The sequence below is a fragment of the Salvelinus fontinalis genome, chromosome 2 (genome assembly GCF_029448725.1).
Source record: "Salvelinus fontinalis isolate EN_2023a chromosome 2, ASM2944872v1, whole genome shotgun sequence".
NCBI lineage: Eukaryota > Metazoa > Chordata > Actinopteri > Salmoniformes > Salmonidae > Salvelinus > Salvelinus fontinalis.
The window spans coordinates 65,214,606-65,233,557 of NC_074666.1; the positions used below are offsets into that span (position 1 = coordinate 65,214,606).

Here is an 18,952-nt window from a genome sequence, read left to right on the forward strand (position 1 = left end):
TATTTAAAGGTATATGTGAATTTCACCATAAACTGATTTGAACCACTAATCTTTAATAGTAAACTATGCCACGCATCACCACACATGGTTTAAGCCCTATTTGCACAGGATTAGTATAGAAAGGCGGCTATAATTTACCACAGCATGTCAGTTTTTCCAGATGGGATTCATTTTTACCAAACTGCCCCTGTAATAATTTTTTTCTCATTCAAAATTGACCATTATGACTGTAGGCTCTCTACAGGCATGAAGATATTTCACATCTTGGAACAGCCTAATATTGACCTAATGGCCTTCAGTTCAGAGAAAGTCATAGCAATAAGAATCACGAACTAACCTATGCAGACTTTTAATTACCGGACGTATATGGCACAATATCAACCACTTAATCTTTTAAAAGAAATATGGCACTAGGAAAGTTGTGACAAAACAATTTATTATTGGGGCTACATGCATAGCACTGTTTTAAGCAGCACCTGTTAAACTAATATCCCATCAGAGGACCCAACCTTGGATGGGATTATGAAAAAAAAAAAAAATGTATTACTAATATGGGACTGAAATTAGATGTGATTTGTGCTCATGCAAATTACACTAACTGAGCCCACCCAGTAAAACGTATCCTGTCCGAATAGGGCTATAGATTATGGCAAAGCATTTCTTATATAGTGACAAAAGTAACTTCAACTATAAAACCAGATTTGAATGTAGTTAACATGACTCCACAGTCAAAAAATATATATAAATACAGCTAAGAGAAAATGGGTAAACTAGAACGAACATTCTCAGGATTCGTCAGCAAATCCATACATTGAAAACGGTAATGCCGCAGCCGTCGGCATGGGTTCAAATCTGGCCTACTGCCCTTCGACACCACCTTTCTTTCCCCACTGACATCCTCTCTTTAATAGTCAGGAAAGAGCTTAAAGATAAGAAAAAAAATCATTATGGTTATAGCTGGTAGCTCACACAAGCAGCTGGGGCACCAAGAGAGGTGTTCGAAGGCATTTGCCCTACGCCATACAATAAATTTTACAACATGTCCTCCCTAGGCCTTATTACCGCATAGTTCGGAGAGAGATGGCTGGTGGATGAGATTAAGGTATTTTGAAAAGTTTCAGCCACAGCAGTGAGTTGCACAGTGCTCTTGCCCATATTGCAGAACCCCTATGTAGATGTAAGTTACGCTGTGTAGTCTTCCCTTTGACTGAAACTTGGTTGCACTCAAATGAAGCAGTGGAGTGACTCATCAATTTCCTCCCCGTCGGAATCAGCTACATGATGGGGGAGGCTTCACATATCTAAGAGAGAAAAAAAAGTTTCTTTGTTATGTAAAGCTGAGTTTCAGAATGGTATCACCCACCTGCTTGGTTATTAGATGGTCTAGCAGTTTAAAATGTAACACGCTTGTTTTTGCAACAATCTTATTAAAATCGGTTCATATACACCCCCAGGAATGAGGCTGTTGTACATTTTCTGACAATGGAGCACTTCTTTCATAGAATGTATGGGAATGACATAGTAAGGCATTTGTGAAAATTGTATAGCAATATAGTGGGGAAGCGGCCTTACGTTTGGACAATTAAGTCACTGCAGTAAATTAAACATCTGTCCTGTTCAGGACCTGAGTCTATGCAGACCGTGCATCATAGCCAATCAGATACAGTAGGCAAATCAATTTTTCAACACTGGCCTGCCATCATTCACTTTAAACTGGACTGTGTGATTACAGGCCGTAGCAAGTGTGCCTTTAGATCATTAGAACGCATTTGCCAAAAGCCACCTGACTGGATTTCTGCAAATGTGTAAATACTACAGGAGTCCTCCTACAGTTGCGAACTTCATAGCCCTATTGATGAAAACCATGAAAAAGGTAGGCTCGCTCCCTCAGTTGCCTATGCACAACAACTGCTAGCCTGAGCTAAAATCTAACGAGAACATTAGATGAACCCTCAAACTTTTTCAGCTAGTTGGGCATCAGAATCGTACTGATAAATGGGGAATAGTAGCCTGCTCGCCCTTCCGCAGCATGCCTGCCAATGCATGCTTGTCCCAACCCGCGTTTTGACAACTGAATGGAACTTTTATAAAATGTCCACTTATGTACATAGGATACATATAGCATTAACATAGCTCTAGTTACAACCGCCCTTGCTGAACCGCCCTTGCTGTCTCTGCCTGGCCAGTTCCCCTCTCTCCACTGGGATTCTCTGCCTCTAACCCTATTACAGGGACTGGCTTACTGGTGCTCTTTCATGCCGTCCCTAGGAGGGGTGCGTCACTTGAGTGGGTTGAGTTACTGACGTGATCTTCCTGTCTGGGTTGGCGCCCCCCCTTGGTTTGTGCTGTGGTGGAGATCTTTGTGGGCTATACTTGGCCTTGTCTCAGGATTGTAAGTTGGTGGTTGAAGATTTCCCTCTAGTGGTGCGGGGGCTGTGCTTGGCAAAGTGGGTGGGGTTATATCCTTCCTGTTTGGCCCTGTCCGGGGGTATCTTCGGATGGGGCCACAGTGTCTCCTGACCGCTCCTGTCTCAGCTTCCAGTATTTATGCTGCAGTAGTTTGTGTGTCGGGGGGCTAGGGTCAGTTGGTTATACCTGGAGTACTTCTCCTGTCTTATCCAGTGTCCTGTGTTAATTTAAGTATGCTCTCTCTAGTTCTCTTTCTTTCTCTCTCTCTGAGAACCTGAGCCCTAGGACCATACGTCACGGCAAACCGGGCATGATGACTCCTTGCTGTCCCCAGTCCACCTGGCCTTGCTGCTATTCAAGTTTCAACTGTTCTGCCTGCGGTTATGGAACCCCCACCTGTCCCAGACCTGTTGTTTTCAACTCTTAATGATCGGCTATGAAAAGCCAACTGAAAATTATTCATGATTATTATTTGACCATGCTTGTCACTTATGAACATCTTGGCATAGTTCTGTTATAATCTCCACCCGGCACAGCCAGAAGAGGACTGGCCACCCCTCATAGCCTGGTTCCTCTGTAGGTTTCTTCCTAGGTTTTGGCCTTTCTAGGGAGTTTTTCCTAGCCACTGTGCTTCTACACCTGCATTGCTTGCTGTTTGGGGTTTTAGGCTGGGTTTCTGTACAGCACTTCGAGATATTAGCTGATGTACGAAGGGCTATATAAAATAAACTTGATTGATTGAAACATTAAAAAAGAAGATAAATATGTCCAGCCTTTGCTGCCATGCATAATACGCTGCGACCCTAATGAAAAGGTATTTAACTCCAAATATGGTTTTGTTTGCCACTGCACCGATCACCGGTGCGGTTGAATGCAGCATTCCTGTATGGTGCCCTCAATGTATTGTCGTTGAGTATAATCGATTTGTTAATTGGACTGATAATCATAAACAAGATTGTCCACTTCCTCATTCTCTTTCCTGTTTTCGCAGAGATCGCAGCGTTTTATCCGTCTCATTATGTTGTATGTGCAGCACCATTCAAATTTTAGTGGTCGCATACACATATTTAGCAGATGGTATTGCGGTTGTAGCGAAATGCTAGTATCATTGCAAACAGGGCATTATTGGTCAATTTCTTATTAAACTAAATCTGAAAAGCTTTTCACAGGGGTTTTATGTATTTTTTTTTTTTTAAATGTAATTTTATTAACTCAACCCCTGTTCTATGTGCTCTTTATCTTATTTGTTGCTTTACCTCCACAGACGCTGTCATGAAGCACTTCCCAGGTGCTGGGGGACAAGTGGAACAAGTGGGAACGGCTTAAAACAGTAAATAGGCTGAATTGAGAAGCGATGAAAGAAAATGAATAGGATTAAATTCAGTTTTTGTTCAATTTTATTACCATCACTACTATTAGAACTGAAATTATGCTCCCGTAACGTGTATTGTGACAAAGGACATATGTAATAAACATGTGAATACTGTGTGTCACACATGAGCATAAGGTAACATGTGAATACTACATGTATCACATATGAGCATAAGTATTATACATACTGTAATAAGGTCAAATGTCACAAATTATTGTATTTTTCAACATACAAGTGACGCGTGGATGCATTTATGGGCATTTATTGCAGGTTTTGTTTTTGGTTAATCATTAAGCTTTAAATACCGAAGCCAGACTGCAGCATTTTAGTTGCCTAGCTAGTGGCATGTGTACACTGTAGCATGTGTCCGTACACTTCCCATCCACTGTGCGCTGTGAACGGGACACACGAAAGCAGCGCAATTTAAGTTGAATTCACTCATGCGAGCACATCACGCTGTAGTTTCATCAAGTAAATGACTCAATTGTTGATTCATTTAAACTTGCCTGTGAGACCTTTTCGACCCGCGGGCCTTGTGTGCTAGCCGATTAGCCACGTTATGACTGACATGTGATCATTGCCCTTGCTAGTTTGATTGTATTAACATTCCGAGCCTTAGTTACAGTCGTCCGTTTTCATTCCAAATATTTAGTAATTGAAGATGAAACAGTGCATCCCAAATGGGTGGAGGCAGCAAACAATGTATCAGGCCAGCTGTGATTTACAACCTGATAACAATATTTTTTGAACTACCAAGAAGTGTATTGGTGAATTGTATTTATTATAAATCCCCATTAGCTACTCTTCCTGGGGAACAGCAACATTAAGGCAGTTCTACCTTTTTTTAAACATTACAACATATTGTGTGCCCTCAGGCCCCTACTCTATTACCACATATCTATACCACAAAATCCATGTGTACGTGTGCACAGTGTGTATGTTATTGTGTGTTTGTATGCATGTGTCTCTGTGCCTATGTTTGTGTTGCTTCACAGTCCCTGCTGTTCCATAAGGTGTAATTTATCAAAATTTTACTGCTTGCATGAGTTATTTGATGTGGAATAGAGTTCCATGTAGTCATGACTCTGCAGTACTGTACGCCTCCCATAGTCTGTTCTGGACTTGGGGACTGTGAAGAGACCTCTGGTGGCATGTCTTGTAGAGTATACATGGGTGTCCGAGCTGTGTGCCAGTAGTTCAAACCGACAGCTCGGTGTATTCAACATGTCAACACCTCTCACAAATATAAGTAGTGATGAAGTCAATCAAATATGAGTAGAGAATAAGGTTGTGTCCCAAACGGCATCCTAATTCCTTTATGGTGAACTACTTTTGACCAGGGTCCATAGGGCTCATCAAAAGTAGTGCACTATATAGGGAATACGGTGTCATTGGAACATAACACTTAGGACTATGTGACGCCGCACAGGGGTGGAAGAGGGGCATTACTGCTTCATATGGGAAAGAGGCATTGGAAAGAATATGGTGTAATTGCAGACCACAACTCGGGGTGTTTCTTGATGTGGGTGTTCCCTGATATCAGGAAATGCCAATTGATAACTGCCATTGGTCAGTTCCGGTGTTATATAACTGATGGTTTCTGGACACAGATTTGTTTACATAGCAGGTTAGGATAATTAATGTGGCAAGTTAGGAGACTGAGGTTAAGGTTAGGAAAAGGGTTCGATTTAGCTACGGTGGGGGGGGTTCGATTAATCTCTCCCGGGCGCCCGTGTAGGTGTGTTTTGCACCAGGTGAAAGTTGATTGCATTCGTTTTGGAACCGGGCTGCCTCCCGGCATGAGCCAGGTGCCCCGTTCAAGTCCCAAAGCGTAGTTGTCTCAAAACAAATTGACGTAGGAGCATTTGAAGTAATGAGTAGGATTCTGTGTTTTCACATGCAAAAGTGATTGCTTTTGAGCTTTATCAGGAAAGTACCATGGGAATGCAGATGCCTTGAGCAGTCTTCCGCTGCGATACACACCCACCATAACAGCTCAAGAGGACAGAGTACTGATGTGCGTGGACACGGCACTCGTGACTGCAGAGCCAGGGAGATCCTGGACAAGTAAAGACACAGTACTGTCGAGAATTAAAGACTATGTAGTAAGGGGATGGTCACAACAAACAGAAGGACTGAAGTCACACCATTCAGTGTCAGGAAAACAGTGTTGAGTGTACAGGATGGTTGCATTTTGTGGGGAGCACTTGTGATTATTCCACAGCCAGCACTCCAGGCTATCCTAGAGCAGGGGGTCTCGCGTATAAAGCCTTGGCTCAGTTATTTACGGTGGCCAAAACTAGATCAGGAGATCGACAATCTAGTCAAGACATGTAACACGTGTCAGGAACACAGAAAGGCACCAGCAGCAGCTCCACTCCACCCATGGGAGTTTCCAGAGAAACATTGGAGAAGATTGCACATAAATTACACATGGCCATTCATGGGGAAAATGTTCCTGATAATCATTGATGCATATTCAAAACGGATGGATGTGTATCCGGTTAGTTCTGCTTCATCCACCACTACTATAGATGGCCTACGACAGAAAAAGAACCATGACAAACATACCAAGGGCTGAAATTTTGGAGGGAGAACTTGTCTTTATCAGAAATTTCAGTTGTGGGAAATTGGATTCATAGACTCAGTGACTTGTCCTGTTTCCGAGAAAGGTAAGGTGGTTCGCAGACATGTCGATCAGATTCTTGCCAGACGGGATGGAACAACAAGTGAGTGACCAGTTGTGATGGCAGAGGACAGGCTGTTCTCTAGTTATCCAAGTACTTCTGTGGTGCACATTCCACAGACAGAGACCGTAACAGAGGAAACAGTTCACCAAGAGGAGAATCTAGTTTCAGAGTCAAATACTGAACACTACCCCTAGTATACATCATCCACAGAGGCACGCAAAGCTTCCAAGCTGCTTAAAAGACTGAACTCTGAACAAGAAAAAGAAAACTGTGATAAATTGTTTTTAAAAGACTCACAGTAAAAGAGACTCATGAGTTAAATACTTAGTTACCCAAGCATGTGAAAATAAAAGTGAACTTGTGAAATGTCATGTTTATTGTTTAAAATGACTGACTTGTTTAGATCAGTAGAGTACATAACAAGTTTAAAATCATTGTTTCAGTTAATATAACCATTTCAGATTTTGTTTATTTGTATTGAAATCTATATTTGTATTGAAATCTTAAGCGGGAAGGAATGTGGTAATGTGGTATTAACACTGTAGCACTTGACTACCTATTGGTATCATTATTAGAGTATTGGAATGCGCCACAATACACACATTGAGAGGAGCTGTGACTACCTGCCTGTTACATCATGCTCCGGGTTAGTAATAAAGTAATCAACTCATAAAGGGCTACTAGCTTACTCCTCTCCCAAGGCATAAAGAGTTCCATGGGTTGTCAAAAAAAAGCAGGGATTCCTGATTAATCAGGAAAGATCACATCCCTGAAAAGTTATATTCTATTCAATGTACCAATGTGGGCCATACCTTTAGTATTGACATAGTCGTTGCCTTCTTCATCACTGTCATCACTCTTTTCCACATCGATATTCATGCTGCCCTCTGCTCCACTGTTTTCTGTGAACACAAACACAGGATTGAGGTATATACACAGTGCATTCGGAAAGTATTCAGGCCCCTTCCCTTGTTCCACATTTTGTTACCGTACAGCCTTATTCTAAAATGGATAAAATAAATAATATATTCCTCAATATAAACACAATACCCCATAATGACAAAGCGAAAACAGGTTTGTAGAAATGTTTGCAAATTTATAAACAATAAACAGAAATACCTTATTTACATAAGTACAGACCCTTTGTGAGACTTGAAATTGAGCTCAGGAGCATCCTGTTTCCATTGACCATCCTTGAGATGTTTCTACAACTTGATTGGAGTTCACTGGTGGTACATTCAATATATTGGATATGATTTGGAAAGGCACACACCTGTCTATATAAAAGGTCCCAAAGTTGACAGTGCATGTCAGAGCAAAAACTAAGCTATGAGGTTGAAGGAATTGTCCATAGGTCTCCGAGACAGGATTGTGTCGAGGCACAGATCTAGGTATGGGTACCAAAAATATTCTGCAGCATTGAAGGTCCCCAAGAACACAGTGACCTCCACCATTCTTAAATGGAAGAAGTTTAGAACCACCAAGACTCTTCCTAGAGCTGGCTGCCTGGCCAAACGGAGCAATTGGGGAGAAGGGTCTTGGTCAGGGAGGTGACCAAGAACCCGATGGTCAATGATAGAGCTCCAGAGTTCCTCTGTGGAGATTGGAGAACCAGAGCCCGAACTTCAACTAGATCTAATATCTCTGGAGACCTGAAAATAGCTGTGCAGCGACGCTCCCCATCCAATCTGACAGAGCTTGAGAGGATCTGCAGAGAAGCATGGGAAAAACTCCCCAAATACAGGTGTGCCGAGCTTGTAGTGTCATACCCAAGAAGACTCAAGGCTGTAATCGCTGCCAAAGGCGCTTCAACAAAGTACTGAGTAAAGGGTCTTTTTACAAAAGTATTAGATTTTGAAAATAATTTAGCAAAAAAATTCTAAAACCTGTTTTTGCTTTGTCATTATGGAGTATTGTGTGTAGATTGATGAGGAAAAAACACAATTTAATCAATTTTAGAATGCTGTAACGTAACAAAATGTGGAAAAAGTCAAGGGGTCTAAATACTTTCCGAAGGCACTGTATTGTCATCCATTTCACTCATGACTTCAACTGAATTTTAAAAAAAATTTTTTTTTTATTGCAATCTCCATGTGTTTAAGTGTTATTTGGATATCAATAAAAAAATTCAAAAGCATTCAACCACAATATGTCACAAAAGCCCCATTCGCAAGGGACTAGTATTACTAGAGAACGTTGGTTATGTAATTATTACCCCAGAATTTCAGTGTTTCCAGTGGACAATTTGGACGGGATTAGTTTTATCAAACTGCCATTGTAATTGTTTTTTCCCTCATTCAAAATTGACCGTTATGAAAATAATCCTGCATATCAATAAGAACCATGAACTGTAACCTATGCAGTCATTTAATTACCGGACATATTTGCCAATTTAAATCGGCACAATATTGTCCACCTTATCTTTTAAAAAGAGAAGTATGGCACTTGGAAGGTTGATATGTGACAAAACAGGTCCTTCACCCGTGGGCTACGTGCATAGCACTTTGTTTTAAGCATGAACTTGTTTCCATGTTTTTACCTAAACTAGGTGCAGCATCTGTTAAAACTTTAATATCCCTCAAAACACAGGGATGACGATCCAGGTTAGTAATAAAGTAATCCGTTTATAAAGAGCTCACTCCTTCCAAGGCATAAAGAGTTCCATGGGTTATTATAACTGTCAAAAAGGCAGGGATTCTTGATTAAATCAGGAACATCCCTAAAAAGTTGTATTCTATTCAATGTGCCAATGTGGGCCATACCTTTAGTATTGACATAGTCGTTGCTGCCTTCATCACTGTCGTCACTCTTTCCCACGTCGACATTCATATTGCCCTCCTCGTCACTGTTTTCTGTGAGAACACAAACAGGATTGAGGTATAGAGTGCATTCGAAATTGTATTCAGACCTTCACTTTTTCCACATTTTGTTACGTTACAGCCTTATTCTAACATGGATTAAATAGTCCCCCCCCCCCCCCCCCCCATCAATCTACACACAATATCCCATAATGACAGAGCAGAAACTGGTTATTAGAAAATTTTCCAAATGTATTAAAAAATTTATATCACATTGACGTAAGTATTCAGACCCAGTACTTTGCTGAAGCACCTTTGGCACCGATTACTCCTCTCAAGCTCTGTCAGGTTGGATGGGGAGCGTCGCTGTACAGCTATTTTCAGGTCTCTCTCCAGAGATGTTGGATCGGGTTCAAGTCCAGACTGGCTGGGCCACTCAAGGACATTGAGACTTGTCCCGAAGCCACTCCTGCGTTGTCTTGGCTGTGTGCTTTGGGTCGTTGTCCTGTTGGAAGGTGAACCGTCGCCCCAGTCTGAGGTCCTCAGTGCTCTGGGGCAGGTTTTCATCAAGGATCTCTCTGTACTTTGCTCCATTCATCTTTGCCTCAACCCTGACTAGTCTCCCAGTCCCTGCCACTGAAAAACATCCCCACAGCATGATGCTGCCACCACCATGCTTCACCGTAGGGATGGTATTGCCCAAGTGATGAGCGCTGCCTGGTTTCCTCCAGACGTGACCCTTGGCATTCAGGCTAAAGAGTTTCATCTTGGTTTCATCAGACCAGAGAAACTTGTTTCTCATGGTCTGAGAGTCCTTTACGTGCTTTTGGCAAACTCCAAGCGACCTGTCAAGTGCCTTTTACTGAGGAGAGGCTTCCGTCTGGCCACTCCACCATAAAGGCCTGATTGGTGGAGTGCTGCAGAGATGGTTATCAAATCAAATCGATTTATATAGCCCTTCTTACATCAGCTGATATCTGAAAGTGCTGTACAGAAACCCAGCCTAAAACCCCAAACAGCAAGCAATGCAGATGTAGAAGCACGGTGGCTAGGAAAAACTCCCTAGAAAGGCCAAAACCTAGGAAGAAACCTAGAGAGGAACCAGGCTATGAGGGGTGGCCAGTCCTCTTCTGGCTGTGCCGGGTGGAGATTATAACAGAACATGGCCAAGATGTTCAAATGTTCATAAATGACCAGCATGGTCAAATAATAATAATCACAGTAGTTGTCGAGGGTGCAACAAGTCAGCACCTCAGGAGTAAATGTCAGTTGGCTTTTCATAGCTCATCATTAAGAGTATCTCTACCACTCCTGCTGTCTCTAGAGAGTTGAAAACAGCAGGTCTGGGACAGGTAGCACGTCCGGTGAACAGGTCAGGGTTCCATAGCCGCAGTCAGAACAGTTGAAACTGGAGCAGCAGCACAGATAGGTGGACTTGTCCCTCTGGAAGGTTCTCCCATCTCCACAGAGGAACTCTAGAGCTCTGTCAGAGTGACCATCAGGTTCTTGGTCACCTCCTTGACCAAGACCATTTTTTCCCGATTGCTAAGTTTGGCTGGACGGCCAGCTCTAGGAAGAGTCTTGGGGGTTCTAAATTTCTTCCATTTAAGAATGATGGAAGCCACTGTGTTGTTGGGGACCTTCAATGCTACAGAATTTCTTTGGTACCCTTCCCCAGATCTGTGCCTCGACACAATCCTGTCTTGGAGCTCTACGTACAATTACTTCGACCTCATGGCTTGGTTTTTACTCTGACACGCACTGTCAACTGTGGGACCTTATATAGACAGGTGTGTGCCTTTCCAAATAATGTCCAATCAATGGAATTTACCACAGGTGGACTCCAATGAAGTTGTAGAAACGTCTCAAGGATGATCAATGCAAACATGATGCACCTGAGCTTAATTTCGAGTCTCATAGCAAAGGGTATAAATACTTATGTAAATAAGGTGTGTTTTTTTATTTGTAATAATTTTGCAAAAATTTCTAAAAACCTGGGTTCGCTTTGTCATTATGGGTATTGTGTGTAGATGGATTAAAAACAAAAAATCCTCATCAATTTTAGAGTAAGGCTGTAACGTAACAAAATGTGTAAAAAAGTGCTGGTGTCTGAATACTTTCCGAATGCACTGTACATGTACACTCCAGTCCACAACCCATGTGATGTTTATACTGATAAGCCTACAGGACAGATTTTTATTGCACCACATTGACATATCATATGTGAATACTCCAGACAGCATTTTATCAATAATATTTAATTGCCCATCAATACGCCTTTTCCTAAATTTCTAAACCTCTATAATGTTCTGCACATGTTTCACAAAAACACGAATGAGGAAATAAATCTGCTGCTGGTGGCAACATATACATGCAAATGAGTGCTCTATTCAAGCTGCATCGCTGAAGCGTTCCAGATTGAAATGTAAAGGCTGCGGAATTACGCTGCAAAACTGCACTTCTGCGATAAGGATGGATACAGCCCTTAAAATTAACAAAACTCAGTGTCCTAAACATACATATTTGTCATGCATTGGACTTGTGATCTCAACTGAAATGTTTTGTTGTGTAATATCCATGGGTTTAAGTGTCTTTAAAGCTCTATTCGCACGGGACTAGTATTACTATAGAATGTCAGTTCTGTAATTATTACCCCAGCATGTCAGTTTTTCCAGAGGACGATTGGGATGGGATTAGTTTTACCAAACTGCCCCTGTAATAGTTTTTTCCCTCATTCAAAATGGACCGTTATGACGGAAGCCTGGAGGCTCTTCTAGGCATGAAAATATTTCAAATGTCTAGGGATAGCCTAATATTGACCTAACGGCCTTCAGTTTAAACAATAATGCATATCTATAGACCCCTTTATGTGTTTACAAACATTGCCGCACGAGGGCGGTGTACGCAATTTGGTAGCAGAACTAAAGGGGAGTTATTATAGAACGCCAGCAACAACAAAAAAATGCCTCTATTTACATGTTGCTTACGAGTGCATTTCACACTACTTTTGGATTATAATTGGATTTTAAGGCTCCTTTGAATGTCCCGCTTAATATAATGTTTGTGTAATCATCGCAAATCAACTGCATTATACTTTTTTTTTTTAAACACTTCAGCCAGTAAAATGGCTCTTTGGCTAGCTTTTGCTACAGCCTACATCAAAGAGCATTAGCATTCTAGCCAAGATCACAACCAAACATAATCTTAGTGACTGTTCAAGCAAGAATCAAAACATAATTGTAAGAGTATGAGAACCCCAAACAGTTTATTTGTTTAAAAGTAATAAACTTAAAGCTAGGCTGTGTTGAATGGGCGCAGAGATGGCGATGACTTTCTTACTGTCACCAAGAGTCGCGAGCATCTTTGCGTGACGTCAATGTGTCGTGTACCGGAAAAGGGTCTATAAGAACAATGAACTGTAACCTATGCAGACATTTAATTACCTGACGAAGTTGTCAATTTATCAATTCATTGGCACAATATCGTCCACTTCATCTTTTAAAAGAGAAGTATGGCACAAAGAAAGTTGATATGTGACAAAACAGATCATTTATCTTGAGGCTACATGCATAGCACTTTGTTTTAAGCGTCAATTTGTTCCCATGTTCATACCCAAACTGGATGCAGCACCTGTTAAACTCTAATATCGCTCAAAAACACAGGGATGACAATCCGGGTTAGTAATCAGTTTTAAAGAGCTCACTCCTTTCAAGGCATAAAGAGTTCCATGGGTTATTACAACTGTCAAAAAAGCAGGGATTCCTGATTTAAAATCAGGAACATCCCTGAAAAGTTGTATTCTATTCAATGTGCCAATGTGGGCCATACCTTTAGTATTGACATAGTCGTTGCTGCCGTCATCACTGTCATCACTCTTTTCCACGTCGACATTCATATTGATTTTAATATTGCCAACCGCGCCACTGTTTTCTGTGAACACACAAACACACACAGGATTGAGGTATATACTGTATATGTACACTCTAGTCTAAAACCATTGTGATGTTTATACCGGTAAACCTACACAACGGATTTCTATTGCATCACTCACCTGCTCTTTGTCATCCGCTGATTCCACATTGACATATCATATGAACGCGATGTGAATACTCCAGACAGACAGCATTTTATTAATAATATTTCATGGCCCATCAAGATGCCTTTTCCTGATTTCTAATGTTCTGCACATGTGCTTCACAAAAACTTGAATGAGGAAATAAATGTGCTACTGCTGGCAACATATACATGCAAATGAGTGCTCTATTCAAGCTGCATCGCTGAAGCGGTCCAGATTGGGCACTGGAAATGTTAAGGTCATTTGAAGCGTTCACCTTGAATGCAGTTTTCGCCAAAGCGGGAACATAGCCTTTACATTTCAATCACGCTGTAAAGCTGAACTTCTGCGATAAGGTTTGAATACAGCCTTAAAATCAACAAAAACTCAGTCTCCTAAATCTACATATTGTCATGAATTGGACTTGTGATTTCAACTGAAATGTTTTATTGTGTATGTATTGTGTAATATCCATGTGTTTAAGTGTCTTTAAAGCCCTATTCGCACGGGACTAGTATTACTATAGGATGTCATTTATGTGGACAAAGTATACATTGTCATACTTCAGTAAAAGTAAATAGAAAATTGCTCAAGTAAAAGTCACCCAGTAAAATACTACTTGAGTAAAAGTATTTGTTTTAACTATACTTAAGTATCAAAAGTAAATGTAATTGCTAAAATATACTTAAGTACAAAAGTAAAAGTATAAATTCTTCCAAATTCTTTAAGCAAACCAGGCGGCACCATTTGATTTTTGCATAGCATGGGCCACACTCCAACATAATTTACCAACGAAGCACGTGTGTTTAGTGAGTCCGCCAGATCAGAGGCAGTTGGGATGTTCTCTTGATAAGTGTGTGAATTGGACAATTTTCCTGTCATTTTAAGCATTCAAAATGTAACGAGTACTTTTGGGTGTCAGGGAAATTGTATGGAGTATAAAGTACATCATTTTATTTAGGAATGAAGTAAAAGTCGTCAAAAATATAAAATAGTAAAGTACAGATACCCCAAAAAACGACTTAAGTGGTACTTTAAAGTAATTTTACACCACTGGTTAAGTAACCATTACCCCAGCATGTCCATTTTTTTTCCAGTGGACGATTCAGACGTTACCAAACTGCCTCTGTAATTATTTTTTCCCCCCCTCATTCAAAATGGACCGTTATGACCGAAGCCTGGAGGCTCTTCTAGGCATGAAGATATTTCACGTCTAGGGATAGCCTAATATGGACCTAATGGCCTTCAGTTCGGAGAAAGTCAAAATATTAATGCATTTCAATAAGAACCATGAACTGTAACCTATGCAGACATTTAATTACCTGACATAGTTGGCAAATTATTAATCCATTGACAATATTGTCCACTCCATCTTTTAAAATGAGAAGTACGGCACTAGGAAAGTTGATATGTGACAAAACAGATCCTTCACCCGTGGGCTACGTGCATAGCACTTTGTTTTAAGCATGCACTTGTTCCCATGTTCTTACCCAAACTAGGTGCAGCACCTGTTAAACTCTGTAATATCCCTCAAAACACAGAGATGACCTGTGAGTTTGCCGATAAACAGGACGTTTTTCGGGCTGGGACAATAAACTTCCTGCCAATTAAAAATGACTGACATGGCAGATTCGGATGGGACTAAAATTACGCATGTGGTGATTTGTGCTCCTGCACATAATCACACTACCTGAGCTCCCCAATTAAAACGTATCCCTCCGAATAGGGCGTAATGCCATGTGGATATCACAAAAAAAAAATGTATATATATAATTCAACCACCAATACCTCACAAAAGTCCTATTCGCACGGGACTAGTGTTACAATAGAACGTCGGATTTGTAATTATTCCCACAGAATGTCCGTTTTTCCAGTGGACCATTTGGACGGGATTAGTTTTACCAAATTACGGATGTGGTGATTTGGGCTCCTGCACATAATTACATTACCTGAGCTCCCCCATTAAAATGGATCACGTCCGAAAAGGGCTATAGTAATGAGTCATCTCTCCTTCCTACGTTACCTACCTGTGCTTTGGGAGCTTAGACATTGGTTGGAATGACACAGAGACCCAGTCCCAGGAAGAACTGATGGTAACACCATTCTATAAAGGAGCGAGAGAGAGGTTACACAAAACCCAAGAGACCCCAGTACTCTATAGCCACAGAAGACAGTCTACACAGTAACAATTGCCACTTTTTTCCAGGAAGTCCTGGAAATGCAAAGTGTAACATTCATAGTGAGGCACTGACATACAGTATACACTGAGTATAAAAAACATTAAGAGCACCTGCTCTTTCCATGACACAGACTGACCAGGTGAATCCAGGAGAATTCCATGATTCCTTATTGATGTCACTTGTTAAATCCAATTCAAATCAGTGTGGATGAAGGGGAGAGACAGGTTAAAGAAGGATTTTTAAGCCTTGAGCCAACTGAGACATGGATTGTGTATGAGTGCCATTCAGAGGGTGAATGGGCAAGACAAAATATTTAAGTGCCATTTCGAATGGGGTATGGTAGTAGGTGCCAGGCACACCTGTTTCTGTCAAGAACTGCAATGCTGCTGGGTTTTTCACGCTCAACAGTTGTGTGTGATTCAAGAATGATCACCCACCCAAAGAACATCCAGACAACTTGACACAATCTGTGGGAAGCATTGGAGTCAACATGGGCCAGTATCCTTGTGGAACACTTTCAACACCTTGTAGAGTCCATGCCCCAACGAATTGAGGCTTTTCTGAAGGAAAAGGGGGGGGGGGGGGGGGTACAACTCAATATATGGAAGGTCTTCCTAATGTTTGGTATACTCAGTGTATTTTGCTTAAATCAAAACTCACAGGTAGCCTGATCCTTGTTCATAGCTGTCCTCGTTGACATACTCTATAGAACAGAGATAGGAGACACACACACGGCTGTCAATCAATCATGTCAGAAAATAAAGTGCCTTTGGAAAGTATTCAGACCCCTTGACTTTTTCCACATTTTGTTACATTACAGCCTTATTCTAAAATGGATTAAATAGAAAAATAAGCTCAGCAATCTACACACAGTACCCCATAAAGACAAAGCGAAAAAACAGGTTTATAGACATTTTTGCAAACGTATTAAAAATAAAACCGAAATACCTTATTTACATAAGTATTCAGTCCCTTTGCTATGAGACTCAAAATTGAGCTCAGGTGCATCCTGTTTCCATTGCTCATCCTTGAGATGTTTCTACATCTTGGAGTCCACCTGTGATAAATTCAATTGATTGGACATGATTTGGAAAGGCTCACACGTGTCTATATAAGGTCCCACAGTTCACAGTGCATGTCAGAGCAAAAACCAAGCCATGAGGTCAAAGGAATTGTCCATAGAGCTCCAAGACAGGATTGTGTCGAGGCACAGATCTAGGGAAGGGTACCAAAACATTTCTGTAGCATTGAAGGTCCCCAAGAACACAGTGGCTTCCATCATTCTTAAATGGAAGAAGTTTGGAACCACCTAAACTCTTCCTAGATAGAGCTGGCCGCCCGGCCAAACTGAGCAATTGGGGAAAAGTGACCATCAGGGAAGTGACCAAGAACCCGATGGTCAATGACAGAGCTCTAGAGTTCCTCTGTGGAGATGGGAGAACCTTCCAGAAGGACAACCACCTCTGCAGCACTCCACCAATCAGGCCACTCCTCAGTAAAAGGCACACGACAGGCCGCTTGAAGTTTGCCAAAAGGCACGTAAAGGACTCTGACCATGAGAAACAAAATTCTCTGGTCTGATGAAACCAAGATTGAACTCTTTGGCCTGAATGTCAAACGTCACATCTGGAGAAAACCTGGCACCATTCCCTACGGTGAAGCATGGTGGTGGCAGCATCATTCTGTGGGGATGTTTTTCAGCGGCAGGGACTGCGAGACTAGCAGGATCCAGGCAAAGATGAATGGAGCAAAGTACAGAGATCCTTGATGAAAACCTGCTCCAGAGTTCTCAGGACCTCAGACTGGGGCGAAGGTTCACCTTCAAACAGGACAACAACCCTAAGCACACAGCCAAGACAACACAGGAGTGGCTTCGGGACAAGTCTCAATGTCCTTGAGTGGCCCAGCCAGAACCCAGATTTCAACCCAATCTAACATCTCTGGAGAGACCTGACAATAGCTGTGCAGTAACACTCCCCATCCAACATGATACAGCTTTAGAAGATCTGCAGAGAAGAATGGGAGAAACTCCCAAAATACAGGTGTGCCAAGCTTGTAATGTCATACCCAAGAAGCCTCGAGGCTGTAATCGCTGCAAAAGGTGCTTCAACAAAGTACTGAGTAAAGGATCTGAATACTTATTTAAATGCTTTGTCATTATGGGGTATTGTATATAGATTGATGAGGGAAAAAACTATTTAATCAATTTTAGAATAAGACTGAAAACCTAACAAAATGTGGAAAAAGTCAAGGGGTCTGAATACTTTCCGAAGGCACTGTATGAATGGTTTAATGTCCAAATATCTGAATGAATGTGAGTAGGTGCACATGTAGGCAGGTACAGTAGCCTAGCAGTTAGAGCATTGGGCCCGTAACCAAAAGGTTGCTGGTTCAAACACCCAAGGCAACAAGGTGAAAAATGTGTTGATGTGCCCTTGAGCAAGACACTTAACCCTGGCTCCATATGGCTGACCCTGTAAAACAATACATTTCACTGCACCTATTTGGTGTATGTGACAATAAAACACACACATTTTCACCTAAGGAGCAATGTGCCATTTTTCTAAACTTCTTCAGCAGTTACTGTACACACAAGTTTGAGGGGGATCAGTGTTATTGAACATGGTAGGGTATTTAACGTTCACATTACCATCTCTCGGACTCTCATAGCCGTCATTACTCTCTGCAAGAAAAAAAGCAAACTATTAAGAAGGAACTGAACTGTGACGTTATCGAGATAGTGGCGGAAGGAGGAGGAAAACAAGTGGAGAAAATAGACATTTGATGTAGAGGAAGAGCGAGACATCTCACCCTTTTCAGTCGGTGTGACAGAGTTCGGTCTCAGAACGATCTGTGGTGAACTGTGGGATAGAAAGGCAGGTACATTTCACTTGACAGGTAATATGAGTCATTGTCTGTCTGTGTGTGTGTGTGTGTGTGTGTGTGTGTAGTAGCTCACATGGGTGAAAGAAGGCTGGAAGGGGGAGCACCCCAGCTTGTGGCAGCAGAGGGGTTATCTGAGGACGAAGGTTCATCAACATCATCATCATCATCCATTTTTCTGAAGACGTTTCATGAAAAGATTTGGGTAGAACTTTAGTCATCACACACATACTCACATGGTGGGTGGGCCAAGCCAAATCCTGGGGTGCTGAGTGGGGAAGAAATAAGAGTGTTGGTAAATGTTTGTACATGCACGAATATCAATTGGAGATGTGTGCAAACATTCAGGCCCACTTCTGGTCATCCCGTCTGGTACACTTACACAGTGCACCGGACATATATTACAAGTGCCACACAAACTTTTGAATATTTGGTTTCATTTTTATTAAATAGGCACTGAATAGTTGTTTAATGAAAAAGTGCTTACTGCTGAGTGTAATCCTCACTGTAACGCTGCTGAATGGACGCTGCGGAGTAAGAAAATGATGTTCTGTAAAATGTCTTCC

At 41.5% G+C, this 18,952-nt stretch overlaps 1 protein-coding gene across 1 annotated transcript in view; it reads right to left on the minus strand.

Moving 5' to 3' along the window:
• Window positions 1-419: 419 nt before the first annotated feature.
• spns1 (SPNS lysolipid transporter 1, lysophospholipid) overlaps window positions 420-18,952 on the minus strand; it is a 36,809-nt gene continuing 18,276 nt past the window's right edge. The window contains exons 12-22 of the mRNA XM_055941761.1: window positions 18,874-18,913; window positions 18,623-18,654; window positions 18,463-18,520; window positions 18,315-18,364; window positions 18,154-18,186; window positions 16,164-16,206; window positions 15,351-15,427; window positions 13,098-13,199; window positions 9,234-9,323; window positions 7,284-7,373; window positions 420-1,301 (exon numbers count right to left, since the gene is read on the minus strand). Coding sequence (XP_055797736.1) covers window positions 1,294-1,301; window positions 7,284-7,373; window positions 9,234-9,323; window positions 13,098-13,199; window positions 15,351-15,427; window positions 16,164-16,206; window positions 18,154-18,186; window positions 18,315-18,364; window positions 18,463-18,520; window positions 18,623-18,654; window positions 18,874-18,913 — 623 coding nt within the window. The 3' untranslated portion in view covers window positions 420-1,293. The remainder of the gene's footprint in view (window positions 1,302-7,283; window positions 7,374-9,233; window positions 9,324-13,097; window positions 13,200-15,350; window positions 15,428-16,163; window positions 16,207-18,153; window positions 18,187-18,314; window positions 18,365-18,462; window positions 18,521-18,622; window positions 18,655-18,873; window positions 18,914-18,952) is intronic.